This window comes from Salmo salar, chromosome 03 (assembly GCF_965601325.2).
Source record: "Salmo salar chromosome 03, fSalSal1, whole genome shotgun sequence".
Lineage (NCBI taxonomy): Eukaryota > Metazoa > Chordata > Actinopteri > Salmoniformes > Salmonidae > Salmo > Salmo salar.
Window position 1 is genome coordinate 80,136,403 of NC_138293.1, and position 17,123 is coordinate 80,153,525.

General features: G+C 43.3%; 1 protein-coding gene across 1 annotated transcript in view; it reads left to right on the forward strand.

Moving 5' to 3' along the window:
- The window catches only part of LOC106601769 (centrosomal protein of 112 kDa), a 53,864-nt gene that overhangs the window by 5,815 nt on the left and 30,926 nt on the right, over positions 1-17,123 (forward strand). The window contains exon 5 of the mRNA XM_082972798.1: positions 16,696-16,776. Within this exon, the coding sequence (XP_082828924.1) occupies positions 16,696-16,776 (81 nt within the window). The remainder of the gene's footprint in view (positions 1-16,695; positions 16,777-17,123) is intronic.

A 17,123-nucleotide genomic window follows, 5' to 3' on the forward strand; every position in this document is an offset into this window, starting at 1 on the left:
ACATTTTCTGCTGCCTCCCTCATGTCAGCGTTGGTTTTGACATAAGGCTGTAGCCAATATGCATATCACCTACACTATTCAGTGCCTTAGACCGCTGTGCCACTCTGGAGGCCTTCACCCAGCTTTTAACCTAAATCCAATGACATGGTTACATTTTTGGTTGATTTCACGTTAGTTGACAACTCAACCAAATGCAAATCAAAACTAGACGTTGAAAGGATGTCTGTGCCCAATGGGTAGGCCCAATTCAATGAGGGAGGGAGGGAGGGGGAGACCTGTATAATGCCTTGAATCTACTTTTTATTTTTATTTTTTTTATCTGGGCCAAGGGGACAGTGGTGAGTGGTTCTTGGAAAATGTCATTAAACATGTGTTGATAGGGACGACTAGTTGCTTGCAGTGGAAAATTCAGTGGCATCTTGAGCCAAAACCATTCAGCTCAGATTCATGTTGGTTCTGTTTATGGGCCTATGTGTATAGTCACTTTAAAGATACACGTACGTTTGATTGTGAAAAGCTATTGGCATGATGTACGATATGTCCTCGTCACAAATCCGACCAGTTACACAAGCATGTCTAACGGTAACCTCAGTTAGCCTAAGTACACTGGCTGTATTGAAGAGCTGTATTTTATTTTGTCTTAGTGTCTGATTGGGATAAGAGCATTTAAAGAGCGTATAGATCACAGGCTGAAGGCCTGATGTAGAAAATGACTTAGTACACATGCTCTTTAATGTGTCTCTCCCATTTAGATAAAACTCTAGGGACCTAATTTGAATGCTTGTGATGTATGATCTGTTGATCTCTGCCTCATGCCATTAATCAGGCAATGGGGTGATAGGTCAAGTAGTCATGTAACTTTGGGGTCCTTGCAGGTTAGACTGTATCAGCAATCCTGTTCTGTATCCGGCAATCCTGTTCTACACTGAGTATACAAAACATTAGAACACCTTCCTAAAATCTCAGAAGTATCCTGTTGTTGGGCCTCTGGGTTTAGAAACTCTGTTTTTAACTGGCTAGGAGAGACACCATATTTGGCAGGAGTGAGTAAGTTCCAGATTTGGCCACAAGATGGCGATACTCACCGGCAGAACCCTGATGGTTCTCTGTTCTCAACTGATAAAGTCTAGTTGTGTCTGTGTGAAAGGAATGGGGGTAGCAAGCTGATCCAGGTTAAGAGATCATCCTCAGAGGCCCTGGTGTGTAGCCTACCTGTCGACTCCTGGTACTCACATGTCACTTATGGATCAGGCCTTAAACACGCCATGATTGTCTTGACACGTTATCTTTGGCGTGCCTTGGAGAGCTCTGAGAGAAGGGGGAGAGAGATGTGTTGGGAGAGCCGAATCTTGACATGAATCTCATGTTGACTCGGCATGTGTGGAAGTGTTGCGTTCATTACTATAGACGAGGGGAATTTCTGGTCTTTCTCCCCTCATAGCAAACAGGCAAAGGTGGAAGGATGAATGTGTGGTGGTGGTTAGCATCATATTTCTTAACCCCTATATGTGAATCCCTGCTGTTTCTCTCTCTCTTCTCTTTTGTTTTTCGTCTTTCTGTTTTACTCACCCTGACTTCTGTCTATCATCTGAGCTCCACACATGAGAACCCTTAACCTCTCCCTCTCCATCCACCTCGCCAAGTGTGACAATAACATTGTCCTTGCAGCAGCAGACATCAAACAGCTTTTATAAATGCCCTGTTTAGCCGCCTAGGGTCTTTCCCTGTAAGGCAAGAGTCTGTTCGTTGACCTTGCCTCCAGGTGGTTGAGTTAAAGGGTCCACGTCTTGTTTGTGCCACAGGGTCTGGCTGCCTTCCTTGGTGCCTAAGGGTGAGACCTAGGGCCTCTGGCTCCTGCACCTGGAGGTCATGGACGAAGACTATAGATGTCAGGCTGTTTTATTAAGACTGGCTGCAGCAGTAGAGACACACACACACACTCCCCCTCTCTCTCCCCTAGCCCCGACCTGCCTGACTGGCACAGCTTTGATCTCTGGGCCTCAGACTCCAGACACATCTGATTCAATTATCCTCATCCACCTGTTGACTTTGAGGCCCGACATTGCACTGCTCGCTTGGCCCCCGGTGTGTGTATGTGTATGTGTATGTGTATGTGTATGTGTGTGTGTGTGTGTGTGTGTGTGTGTGTGTGTGTGTGTGTGCCTGCTAGTTTTCACGTAGGCTGCTTTTACAGCTGGTACAGAGACACACAAAGGATACAAAATATGCACACCATTAGTTTCATGATGATAAGTTTGACCTCAACTGACACTGTAATTGAGAACATACAAGTTTTGTATCATTCAGTCTCGCTCACTTTATAACAGAATGTAGACACATAGAGAGTGCCCTCACCTGCCTCTGATGCTGAATTTCACTGGTCCACCTTCTCTATCGCCCTCTTATGCACAATACATTTTCTTCAGAAAGGCAAGTGATCTTCTGTGGTCAAACTGTCAGTCTCTTGTGACAGAAAAGTACTTCATAGAACTCTGGAGTGTTAAGGACATGAGGAAAACAACAAAGCGAATATATAGGCCTAAATGACTGTAGTTAAAAGTGCCCTAGATAAATAATTGGATGTTTTCATCGCATACCTCGGTACATTACTGGTTGTTCTTTTGCCGATCGTCTCCACCCTTCCCTAATTGTGCAGATTTATTCAGTCATTGTTAAGCCGGTGTAATTGCCTCCAGTGCATATGCTTAATTAGCTGGTAATACTAATTAATGAAGCATAGATTGTCAGAATCAGTAGCCGAGGTTCCCATTGTCTGTTCTCTCTTGGTTGTAGGCATGGAATGGAAGAAAAATAGTTTTGCTAGGACGTGTCCTAGTGCAGTGATTCCCAACTCTGGTCGTTGAGTACCCCCAACAGTACATGTTTTTGTTGTGGTCCCGGACAAGCACACCTGACTCTACTTGTCAACTAATCATCAAGCCCTTCACAAGTTGAATCATGCTTTTTTTTGTCCGGGGCTACCTCAAAAATGTGTACTGTCATGACGTTGGCCTCTTTTGGTACAGGGAGGACAGTTGACCCCTCCCTTTTGCACCCAATCCACCCTGTGTGTAAAGGGTCGTAAAAACTCTAAAATTCCAGGAGAGTCTCTGGCCACATGGCCCATAGAGAGACACAGGAAATTCTTCCAACTCATAGAATTGGAGAGCCAAGCGACATTTTGTGTTCTGGAGAAGGTATGGAAGATTGGTGAAGAATCCAGCTACGAACTGATCCGCTTGGTACAATTTTGTGATACTCAGAAGAGACAATATAGCCATATTACCATAAAACTGTTTATATAATAGACTCAGTTTAAGACTTGCATCATATGGGTGTATGGAATGTATTAATAAGGATAAAGCTTTTGTAAGACATTGAGATGCTATGTACTGATGTAATGTGATAGAATTGTATTTCTGTAACCAAATCTAACTCAGTCATAGGCACGCCCCCAGGGACCCATACAGGACCAGGCGTCATTTGACAAGCCTATTCTATGGGCACTATAAAACACCCCCCGATTTACATTTCTTCAGACCAGGCCTACACTCCGTGGCCACATAGGTTCTACCATCTAATTCCTCTACTGAAAGTGAACCATACCACGTGGTTAACTTTTAGACTATTGATACCGACAGAATAAGAACAAGTCTTTGATATTAATTATTAGTCTGCAGCTAAGTAAATTATATCATCGAACGCGAAGACCAACGAAACAACCATTCTATGACGACATTAATGAATGTCGCTTTGAAAGATCCATTCTAACCGAGAGAGAGACTCTCCAACAGAACCGAACTCTCCAACAAAGAACGACGACACACTGAGCGTAAATATATATTGATTGCAATTGTTCCCGAATGAGTGAGCCTTCAATTGTTAATATTAATGAACTCTGTGTAACTTCTCAGCGGACCGTTTATGACCCATTGTTCAACAGGCCGACCTGCCTGTTTAGCCCACAAGGGCACATTCCTCTAACAATCCTTTGTGACGATAATGACTGTTTGTATGTTTTTCTGTTAATTACTTAGTGTAGTAAATAAATGATTTTAAGACAATTGATGTATGGATGATTTTAGTAAAGACTGGGTTCGTGCAGATACAACAATTTACGACGTTTGGAATGAGACTGGACTAGAGGTAAAATACACCAATTAAACTAGAAGATAATCGGCCTATACTATAATAGAATATAATATTATAGTACAGGAAAGTTATATTAGGAAAATTATAGCTTTGTAATCTGAATATTCTCCTTGGTTCCCCGATCTCCTAGTTAATTACAATTAAACGATTAATCAGTTTAATCGCGTGCTAATAATTACAGGGAGCTAATTGATAAACATATCTTCCGTTTAATGGTAACCCAAAGACACGACATTTGGTGCCCCCTGTGAGGAATCTAAGATAGAATTGGACTTTGCTGTGAAATTCTATATATCAATTGTGCAAACAGAATTGTACAAACAGCCTGCTATGTAAACAAAGTGATTGTGCATTTTCCATTGAGAGAAGCTATTTAGAGTAGCACCGGTCTTGTGTCGATAGCGGTGAGGGATAAATTCTAGATTTAGTCCGCTAGGCCAAACGGTACTATTTCTGTCGGTAAATATTAACTTCTAGAGTAAGGTTAGAAATTAGAAGTTAACTATCCAGTAACCGAGCCGAATAATTTGCCTACCGCACTAAGACAGTGTGGGCAGACCGTATGCGTATTTGTAGTTAAGTACTGTGTCGCTCCGGTCAACATAAACGCCAGCAGAATATGCTGAATGGGGTTAAGGTGAGACGTCACTAGAAAACCCACCCTTTCCATAAGTGAAAGGATCCTATTTGGGTGCTTGGAAGGATACTCCTGAACCAAGTAGCAATAGCTTAGCATTACGGGTAAGCTAACAGAACACGTTTAAAATTTCTCCGCTGGCGCGACGGAAGTCCGACCTTTGTACTTCCGTTTAATTTCAGCATTCTGCACCCTGGTGGTGAAGAATTGCCAGTACATCTCTAGGGGAAATTCAAACGTGGAGCACGGTAATTTATCCAGACAATCACAATTGACTGGATATGGCGTCTCATTCAATTTAACTAACAAGTGAAATTGCCAGATTTACCTTTTCAAGTGGATCTTTCAAATAATATCCAAAATTGATTGGGCGTCTACAATGAGACATGATTCACTTTTTCCAAACTTAACTTCGATGAAGCAATGCTCTCAGGTTAATTGAAAGTGAATTCCCAGATAGCCTATACAGGTTTGATATATCATAAATAGATTAATCAGTAAAATCTGCTTTAGCAAGGCACAGTCAGTAAAACCCCTTTACTGACGTTCAGCCCCAGGGAGGAGCGTACCCTAGTGGTGAAGGGTCCCAACATTTGAACTACGGTTTACACTTATGATATCCAATCAATGGAGATTGTATGGATTATCGTCTCATTCAATTTTAGTTAAATTGTCGAACATACCTTTCTAGGTTCTTCCAATTAAATGAGACAACTTAAACTTTGCATGTTAACCTTGATGAAGCAACCTCTCAGGTAATTCAAAGTTAATTCCCAGATAGCCTATACATGTTTGATATATCATAAATAGATTAATCAGTAAAATCTGCTTTAGCAAAGCACATTCACCAAACCCATTACTGACGGGGGTGAATCCCATGTTGCTTCAGCCCCAGGGAGGAGCGTACCCTAGTGGTGAAGGGTCCCAACATTTGAACTACGGTTTACACTTATGATATCCAATCAATGGAGATTGTATGGATTATCGTCTCATTCAATTTATTTAGTTAAATTGTCGAACATACCTTTCTAGGTTCTTCCAATTAAATGAGACAACTTAAACTTTGCATATTAACCGGGATGAAGCAACCTCTCAGGTAATTCAAGTTTAATACCCAGATAGCCTACCCAGGTAGGACTAATCATTGGCATTGATTAATTCAATTTGCTTTGGCAAATTCATTCACGTCCAACTTCCACAGTACTGTACAGTACTGATGGTTCATTAACGTCTAGAAATAGATTAAAATCGTCTTTGCAGCTCCCCACATTCCAAAATTTTGGAAAATTAGGAAAAACATTTTTTTTCCTTTCAAATGTTCTAATAATGTGCAGGCTATCAGAGGGGGTGGTCCCCACTCGCCCGCTAATTAGTGAACCTCCACCCGTAAATGGATTGATCTCTGACCTCAGCAGCGATAACAACCCTAATTATGCCATTAGTGGAAAAGCAGACAACAATGTTTACCAAAATCAACCATCGGGCGCAGGCCTCGTAAAGGTTCTCTCCAGTCTAGCTCTGATGTCTTGCCATCCGAGATTGCCATCTGTCCAATACCGCAGTGCACAGCTGAAGCACGAGCAGGTAACGGTAGACATAAAGGGACAGGTGGAGAGAACCGGGAAACCAATGACAAATGCAGAAAAGGGAAAAATTCTGCTAGCTATGGAACTGCGTTCGAAAACTGAACAATTAAATGTAATTGCAAAAACGTATGACGATGAACAAGCACAAGCTCTTCAACAAAATCGTTTTCTACAGGAACAACTCGATTTAGCCAAAACTAAATACGATGATGTCCATGCCAAACTAGATAAATCTGAAGAGTTATCTACAAACAGGAGTGCTCAACTTGACAACATGCATGCTGTTTTGTTGAATGTTACTCAAAATAACACGGTGCTCCTCAAAGCGCTGCAGACCAAAGACGATCAGTGGCACATCACGTCGTTGCGAACGACCACTCCACTTTGTGGGGAATATGTCCACTAACCACGAATCTAAACGGCCATACCTGGAAACAGTCCTGGAGGACTGCTTAGCTTGTCATGCGCTAATTGATTCGGGTGCGACAATATCACTCATCTCTCAAACATTGTTTGATGATCTCAAAAGGGCTTTGAAACCAACTAAACGTTGGTTAAAAGTGGAACGATGCGACACTAAACCTCGAGGGGTCACTCAGACTACCTCGCCTCTCACATTGAGAGTCATGCTGAAACTACACTTCCAGGACGTATCGCTCGTTCACCCTGTGTATGTTACCAGCCTCAAAACTGTAATCCTGCTACTTGGAGCAGACTTGATGGATCGGTTACTCCCATTGATGGATTGGAAAACCAACCAGGTATGGTCACAGGCCACAGTGCCTTCTCCACTGACCACACCATCTTCCCCTAACGCTAGCTGCAACGCAGTCCTTCACGAGGGGTATCTGTCGAAAGCACCCCTTGAGAAAAAGACGTTTAGAAACCTCTTGGTACAGAATCCGATCCATGGAGATAGTACGATATCTCGACACATTCCATCAGCCAACCTGATTGACCATTCTTTTCATGATTTCGAGCCAGCTGTCTCTGTGAATAAGCAACTTCCCTCCTCCTTGCAGTCATGTAATACGGTAGTTGAGATGAACTTTTCTTTCCATTTGGACATTTCCGCAAGCACTGCGGCCGTCCCAGCAAGAAAAACATTGATGCGCAGAGTATACTCTGCTTCCGATGATACACCTTCCGCTTTGTTGGGGACTGTCACCTCTTACAATGACACTAATGGCGTCAGTCCAGCAACTGACCCGATGACTCCCACTGGTGAAACACTTTGCGATATCACAGACCGATATCCTCGTCTCAGTTCGCAGGTAATGAAGAGGTGGCCACACGCGGACGCGGTGGTGACTGGCATGCCTCGACAGCCACTGAGCGTTTTGAAGCACAAACACCAGGAGATTTGGTTGAAAGGTTACAGCCACTCTCATAAAAACGCGGCCGCTGACAACTCGTACATAGGGTCCGACCTTTTCATTTGCGCATCGGACACCAACACCACCCACTGGTGGGGGGGTCCCGAGGCACAAAGGGGGGGAATAGTAGCCCAGACCCATGATGAGCCTCATCGAGGCCGGTGTGGGGGTCGAGACTACGGACAACACCGTACGAGGCCGCCAGAGCATAAATCAAATCTAGTTGTAAACTCTCCTATGAGAACAGTGAGGAGCAGACAGGCCCCTAGACGGGGATTATCTTAGAAGACATCTAAGATAGTACTGAGGTGTACCACACTGGTCGTAAAGGAAGTCCAGTGGACTTGTCCACCTCCAAAACTAATGGCATCAATAATCATTCTTTGCCATGCGTAGGTTCAACTACAATACAACTAGTAAAATGCTCCAATCATGTGTTCCGGTAGATAATATTTCAGAATAAATCGGTAGGATAACTGGTCCCCTTGAGTACCAGTACCAATACTATCAACAGTCAGTCCAGCTACAATCAGTAAGAAGGTTAGAGACTTAACCAATCAAATTACCATTGACAACAGCGACATAGGAGTCACTCAGAGTGCAACACGTGGAGGGGAATCTCCAGTGCACTCTTCCAATGGTTAACACACATGTCACTAATAAATAGGACCCTCAATTCAGGAGTAAAATTATTAGAAGTCATGAAACATGATCACACCACGTATGACTGGTCCAATACTTAAAGAGTACTTCCGTCGTGAGGTTAGCTCCTCCGTGGATAACATAGCTATGAAATAGACTTCATACCTATCGCCACTACAATAGTGGAAGACAGTGACTTGTAGAAAACTACTACAGACTCCCTTGACACCAATTCTGACTGACCTCCAGGCATTGACCTGAAAATTACCTGACTACGTCAGACTCATTCGGAACAAGTTGTAATCTGCCCGGATACTTGGTTTTCTTCCCTTGACATGCGCGCTTGTGTAAGCATAAACGCACATGCACAACGGAACATCCAATTAGGATTTATGCTAGGACCACTTAAGGGCCCAAGCAATATACCAGCCATAGTAAAGTTGAACATTTACTTCTAGGCCTTTGACTCTACAGCACTCACCAGTTTTCTTCCCAGAAGTCCATAGGTCATACCTGTAGACTGCCCAAAACTAGTGCATTACAGCTGTAGACTTATCATATAGTTATCAACTTAGGATAGCGCCTAAGCAACACACCAAGTAGGAAAACCCTAGATATGGCATTAGAGACAATGCCATGATAATCATTTTGCCAGAACATTGGACGTATATAGAATACAGTCCAATTAGATGATTTTTTTGTGTGAACTATATTTAGTATATTTTTGTTTTGTTTATGCTTTCATTCCTTTTCGGTTCAGTTCTTTTGACACTTAGGAAATGATAGAGCCATAAACAAAGTCCCCATACAACCATCACTTAGTGCCACAACGCCGCTCATTGGGGAATGAATGTAATTATATATATTTCATGAGTGTGTGTGCGTTGTTAACATCTGCCTAAGTTACTGCCCAGATCTTCCAGTCTGGACGACGGGTCCGGAACGGCGACCCCAAATCCGGACACCCACAGCCTATCCTTGTGGCGGCATGCCCGCTGTCAGAGAGACTACCAAGGTAAACCACCAGAGGGGGGGACCGCAACGGCGATCACCAACCAGGAAATCCCCTGGCCCTTCCTGGGGTACTTTACAGCTTCCAGGGAACCTACCAAGGTACACCAATTGAGGAGACCGCAACGGCGATCACCAACCGGACATCAACTGCCCATCCTTGTGGTGGACGGCTCCGCTTTCAGAGAGCCTACCAAGTTCAACCACCAGAGAGGACTGCAACGATGATCTACCAATGGGACATCACGTGGTCATGATTTTATGTTGATTTGTAACTTGCAGGATAAACAAGATCCAAACCACCAGGGGGGGTATGTCATGACGTTGGCCTCTTTTGGTACAGGGAGGACAGTTGACCCCTCCATTTTGCACCCAATCCACCCTGTGTGTAAAGGGTCGTAAAAACTCTAAAATTCCAGGAGAGTCTCTGGCCACATGGCCCATAGAGAGACACAGGAAATTCTTCCAACTCATAGAATTGGAGAGCCAAGCGACATTTTGTGTTCTGGAGAAGGTATGGAAGATTGGTGAAGAATCCAGCTACGAACTGATCCGCTTGGTACAATTTTGTGATACTCAGAAGAGACAATATAGCCATATTACCATAAAACTGTTTATATAATAGACTCAGTTTAAGACTTGCATCATATGGGTGTATGGAATGTATTAATAAGGATAAAGCTTTTGTAAGACATTGAGATGCTATGTACTGATGTAATGTGATAGAATTGTATTTCTGTAACCAAATCTAACTCAGTCATAGGCACGCCCCCAGGGACCCATACAGGACCAGGCGTCATTTGACAAGCCTGTTCTATGAGCACTATAAAACACCCCCCGATTTACATTTCTTCAGACCAGGCCTACACTCCGTGGCCACATAGGTTCTACCATCTAATTCCTCTACTGAAAGTGAACCATACCACGTGGTTAACTTTTAGACTATTGATACCGACAGAATAAGAACAAGTCTTTGATATTAATTATTAGTCTGCAGCTAAGTAAATTATATCATCGAACGCGAAGACCAACGAAACAACCATTCTATGACGACATTAATGAATGTCGCTTTGAAAGATCCATTCTAACCGAGAGAGAGACTCTCCAACAGAACTGAACTCTCCAACAAAGAACGACGACACACTGAGCGTAAATATATATTGATTGCAATTGTTCCCGAATGAGTGAGCCTTCAATTGTCAATTGTTAATATTAATGAACTCTGTGTAACTTCTCAGCGGACCGTTTATGACCCATTGTTCAACAGGCCGACCTGCCTGTGTAGCCTACAAGGGCACATTCCTCTAACAATCCTTTGTGACGATAATGACTGTTTGTATGTTTTTCTGTTAATTACTTAGTGTAGTAAATAAATGATTTTAAGACAATTGATGTATGGATGATTTTAGTAAAGACTGGGTTCGTGCAGATACAACAATTTACGACGTTTGGAATGAGACTGGACTAGAGGTAAAATACACCAATTAAACTAGAAGATAATCGGCCTATACTATAATAGAATATAATATTATAGTACAGGAAAGTTATATTAGGAAAATTATAGCTTTGTAATCTGAATATTCTCCTTGGTGCCCCGATCTCCTAGTTAATTACAATTAAACGATTAATCAGTTTAATCGCGTGCTAATAATTACAGGGAGCTAATTGATAAACATATCTTCCGTTTAATGGTAACCCAAAGACACGACAGTACTGTTGGGGGTACTGGAGGACTGGAGTTGGGAAACACTGTTACACTGCCCTCAGTGCTCTGATTCTGTCAGAGTCAGCAGAGGTTCCCATTAGTGATGCACCGATATGACATTTTCTGCCGACACTGATATCCAATATTTTCCTTGCCAAAAAAACGATACCGATAACCGATATTTAAAATTTGAGTGGCCTTTGAAGCATTCTAGTACAGTTAAATAGTTAACACACACACATGGACGCAGCGGTCTAAGGCACTGCATCTCAGTGCAAGAGGCGTCATTACAGTCCCTGGTTCGAATACGGCCTGTATCACATCCGGCCGTGATTGGGAGTCCCATAGGGCGGCGCACAATTGGCTCAGTGTCGTCCGGGTTTTGCCGGGGTAGGCCGTCATTGTAAATACCCCATTTCATTGATCCCCAATCCTTATGTAAAGCTGTACAGTGCAATATGAATGTCAGTACACACAATAGGCTGACTGGGGAGGTGATTTCACACAGTCCCGCGATAAGAGCTACAACGTTAATATTTGGGTAAACTCTTCACAGTTGTGTTCTGTGGGTGTCACCGACTAGACTGATACCCCATTTTATTGCTTCACTTTTCAACCTTGTTTAACATGATCTAGTCTAAAATATGGCATGATTCCACCAATTGTAACCTTCTGCATCACTTTCAAAGAGGTACTTTTATTTTGAAGGCAAACCGCAAATTCCACTATTGTGCCTAATCCTTATTGTGGCTAGCTTCACAACACATACCCCGGAATGGTTGAGCGTCGCTAGCCAGATTAAGCTAGCTGGCTGCTTATAACGTTAGCTTTGGGCAACAGGGTTAAGTAGCTGGCTAGCTATTTATTTTCATGAACTGAAGTTCGGCGAACATCAAGTGGCTACCTTGCTAATACTTACTCACAAGGATTCCTAAATCATTGCTAAGAATAATGAAAATGACTGCAGTTTCTACTGGTCATTGTTTTCAGGCTGGTTGTATTGGTGCTAGGTAGGTACCAAGCTAAAGCTAGCTAGGTACCAAGCTAAAGCTAGCTAGCTACCCCAGAAGTTGCAGTTGAACAAACAATACTTATTACCAACCCGGTATTGTAAACACATCGTTCTTGGTCGGTGTTTGCTTGTTTGCAGACTTTTTGTACAGCTTTGACAGTGCTACTGATAGTAGTTGTGGCCCTTGGCTTGCACATGCATATTAAGAACACACAACATTCTATAATATAAATGTGTTATTTGATGTGTCAAGTTTAAAGCTTATTTAACACATCAAATAGTGTTATTTGACATGTATCTTTTTGACACGCAAAGACCCAAACGGCGTTCCATAGTATGTCGTGAAGCTAATAGCAGTGACGCTATTACTATGTAACTCCGGTAGGGCAACATCTGAAAAATAGCGCACTTCGTAGTGTGTACAGGTGCTCGACCAGTCGCGAAAGCCAACATCACCCACGACAGAGAACGGTTGATTGTCAAGGGCAATGAATTCCGTTATCTTGGTGTTAATGGATTTTGCCTATGAGTTGTCTCGCTGAAATTGTCTTACTCTTTGAAATGACTGCTAGATCCACACAGCAGACATTGTGAGCTAAGTTAGGAATGCTATGTTGCATGTGTAGTGCAACATTTTACGTGGCGTTATTACGTCATGTGTATATAGCTATGCATGTCAGCTTTAACATCGGTTTTGCACATCGGCGTTAAACTAGATATCGGGCTGATACTGATGTTGGCATTTTTAGCTAATATCGCCCGATTCCGATATGTTCACCGATATATTGTGCATCCATAGTTTCCATTGTTGTCCACTCTCTCTCACTGGCTGCTGGGGTGTATAGAAATGTAATGAATAGGGCTGGGACTTGCCAGGGACCTCACAATACAATATTACGATACTTACAGTACCAGTCAAAAGTTTGGACACACCTACTCGTTCCAGGGTTTTACTTTATTTTTACTATTCTCTACATTGTATAATAATAGCTAAGACATCAAAACTATGAAATAATATATGGAATCATGTAGTAACCAAAAAGGTTTTAAACAAATCAAAATACATTTTATATTTGAGATTCTTCATACCCTTTGCCACACACATGTGTTTTGTAGATGTTATTGTGTGTGTAGCGAAATGCTTGTGTTTTTAGCTCCAACGGTGCAGTAATATCTAACAGTGACATCTAACAATTTCACAACAATGCACACAAATCTAAAGTAAAGGAATGGAATTAAGAATATATAAATATTTGGACGAGCAATGTCAGAGCGGCATAGACTAAGATACAGTAGAATAGTATAGAATACAATATATACACTACCGTTCAAAAGTTTGGGATCACTTAGAAATGTCTGTTTTTGAAAGAAAAGCAAAAAAAATGTGTCCATTAAAATAACATCAAATTGATCAGAAATACAGTATAAACATTGTTAATGTTGTAAATGACTATTGTAGCTGGAAACGGCAGATTCTTTTCCTGTGTTCCAATGGCACGTTGTGTTAGCTAATCCAAGTTTATCATTTTAAAAGGCTAAATGATCATTAAAAAACCCTTTTGCGATTATGTTTGCACAGCTGAAAACTGTTGTGCTGATTAGACGCAATAAAACTGGCCTTCCTTCTTTCGACTAGTTGAGTATCTGGAGTATCAGCATTTGTGGGTTCGATTACACGCTCAAAATGGCCAGAAACAAATAACTTTCTTCTGAAACTCGTCAGTCTATTCTTGTTCTGAGAAATGAAGGCTATTCCATGCGAGGAATTGTCAAGAAACTGAAGATCTGGTACCACGCTGTGTACTACTTCCTTCACAGAACAGTGCAAACTGGCCCTAACCAGAATAGAAAGAGGAGTGGGAGGCCCCGGTGCACAACTGAGCAATAGGACAAGCACATTAGAGTGTCTAGTTTGTGAAACAGACGTCTCACAAGTCCTCAACTGGAAGCTTCATTAAATAGTACCCGCAAAACACCAGTCTCAACGTCAACAGCGAAGAGGTGACTCCGGGATGCTGGTAGAGTTCCTCTGTCCAGAGTTCCTCTGTCCAGTGTCTGTGTTCTTTTGCCCATCTTAATCTTTTATTTCTATTGTCCAGTCTGAGATATGGCTTTTTCTTTGCAACTCTGCCTAGAAGGCCAGCATCCCGGAGTCGCCTCTTCACTGTTGACGTTAAGACTGGTGTTTTGCAGGTACTATTTAATGAAGCTGCCAGTTGAGGACTTGTGAGGCAGTCACAAAAACCATTGAGCGCTATGATGAAACTGGCTCTCATGAGGACCGCCACAGAAAAAGGAAGACCCAGAGTTACCTCTGCTGCAGAGGACAAGTTCAATAGAGTTCACTGCACCTCAGATTGCAGCCCAAATAAATGCTTCACGGTGTTCAAGTAACAGACCCATCTCAACATCAACCGTTCAGAGGAGGTGGCGTGAATCAGGCGAATTGCTGCAAAGAACCCATTACTAAAGGACACCAATAAGAAGAGACTTGCTTGGGCCAAGAAACACGAGCAATGGACATTAGACCAGTGGAAATCTGTCCTTTTAGTCTGTGTCCCAATTTGAGATTTTTGGTTCCAACCGCCGTGTCTTTGTGAGACTCAGATTAGGTGTACGAATGATCTCCGCATGTGTGGTTCCCACCGTGAAGCATGGAGGAGGTGTGGGGGTGCTTTACTGGTGACACTGTGAGTGATTTCTTTAGAATTCAAGGCACACTTAACCAGCATGGCTACCACCGCATTCTGCAGAGATACACCATCCCATCTGGTTTGTTCTTGGAGAGTGATGGAGTGCTGCATCAGATGACCTGGCCTCCACAGTCACTCAACCTCAACCCAATTGAGATCTTTTGGGGTGAGTAGCACCACAGAGTGAAGGAAAAGCAGCCAACAAGTGCCCAGCATATGGGGGAACTCCTTCAAGACTGTTGGAAAATCATTCCAGGTGAAGCTGGTTGAGAGAATGCCAAGAGTGTGCAAAGCTGTCATCAAGGCAAACGGTGGCTACTTTGAAGAATTTGTTTAACACTTTTTTGCTTACCACATGATTCCATATCTATTATTTGATAGTTTTGATGTCTTCACTATTGTGCTACAGTGTAGAAAGTAGTCAAAATAAAGAAAAACCCTTGTTTGAGTAGGAGGGTCCAAACTTTTGACTGGTAGTGTAGATGCTGATACGATATGTATTGCGATTCTCGTGATTCTATGTATTACGATTCGATGTTCCAAACATATTGCTCACCTTGTCTGTTGCAGGAGAACAAGAGAGAGCCATGTAAAAGCAAGTTTTAATCAGTCATGGAAATAAAAGTGCTGGAAACATGTTGGCTCACCATTTTTTTTTTAAAGATGGATAACAAGCTAGATGAGAAATACCAGAGTTTTGGCGCAGGTACAGCTGACTAGCGCTAGCTAAAGTTAAAAATAATACTGCGATACTCTAATGTATTGATCTAATGTATTGATCCCACGTCTCAGTCATGGTAAGTCTTTTTTTCCTCAATAAAGTAGCTATCAGCAAAGCTAATGCTAGTAGGAAAAAGTCAAGTGCGAGAGGCAAGGGTGTTAGTTTTTGAGAGTAAAACATTGAGCTAAAAGCATAGCTGCATCAGAAATGAGGCAGTGAGGCAAAGAGGAGAGGGAGTGAGGCAAAGAGGAGAGAAGGGTAGGGGAGGAGGAGAGGGAGGGGAATGGAGGAAAGGAGAGAGGAGAAGAGTAAGGAAGGAGAGAGGAGGGGAGAGAGGCAAAGAGGAGAGGGAGGGAGAGAAGAGGAGAGTAAGGAAGGAGGAAAGGAGAATAGAGGAAAGGAGGGTGGGGTTGGAGAGGGAGGGGATGAGAGTAGGAAAGGTGAATGAGGGGGAGAGGTAGAGGGAGGGAGGGGAATGGAGGAAAGGAGAGAGGAGAAGAAGAGTAAGGAAGGAGAGAGGAGGGGAGAGAGGCAAAGAGGAGAGGGAGGGAGAGAGAAGAGGGAGAAGAGGAGAGTAAGGAAGGAGAATGGAGGAGAGGAGGGTGGGCCGGAGGAGAGTAAGGAAGGAGGAAAGGAGGGTGGGGTTGGAGAGGGAGTGGATGAGAGTAGGAAAGGTGAATGAGGGGGAGAGGTAGAGGGAGGGAGGCAAAGAGGTGAGGGAGAGAGGGGCGGGGGAAAAGAGGAGAGTAAGGAAGGAGAATGGCGGGTAAGGGGGGAGGAGGAGAGGGAGAATGGAGGAAAGGAGAGGGAGGGAGGAAGGAGAATGGAGGACAGGGAGGGAGGAAGGATAATGGAGAGAGGAGGAAAGGAGGGTGGAGGAGAGGGAGGCTAGAAGGAGAGGAGGGGAGGAGGGAGAAGAGTAAGGAAGGAGAATGGAGGAGAGGAGGGTGGGGGGAGGGAGGAGATGGAGGAAAGTAAGTAAGGAAGGAGAATGGAGGAGAGGGAGGAGGAGAGTAAGGAAGGAGAATGGAGAAAAGGAGAGGGGGGAGAGTATAGTAAAGAAGGGTTGCAGAAGCAGTTGGGTGGGGCTGGCTGATAAGAATACAGTATGTGCACTTGTTGTCCCACATTCAGTATCACCTATTCTCTTTGGTCCCTAGGTGGATGGCCACAGGAAGCCAGTGGTGCCGTCTCCTGACGACAGTGACCTGGAGGCTCGCCTCAACAGCTGGAACCTGGGGGTATGTCTGCCAGGGCCATGTTCAGTAGCCAAACGTTGTTGAACGTGGCAGATAGAAATGCCACGAATAGAGCCAACGTGATTCCATATTCTAGTCCGATAAGCATGCATAACATACATTATATATATCAGTGGAGGCTGCTGAGGGGAGGACGGCTCATAATAATGGCTGGAACAGAGCAAATGAAATGGTATCAATGTATTTGAGACCATTCCACTTATTCCGCTCCAGCCATGACCACGAGCCCGTCCTCCCCAAAATAAGGGGCCACCAACCTCCTGTGCTAAAAATACAAAAGTATGTGCACACGTCTTCAAATTAGTGGATACGGCTATTTCAGCCACACC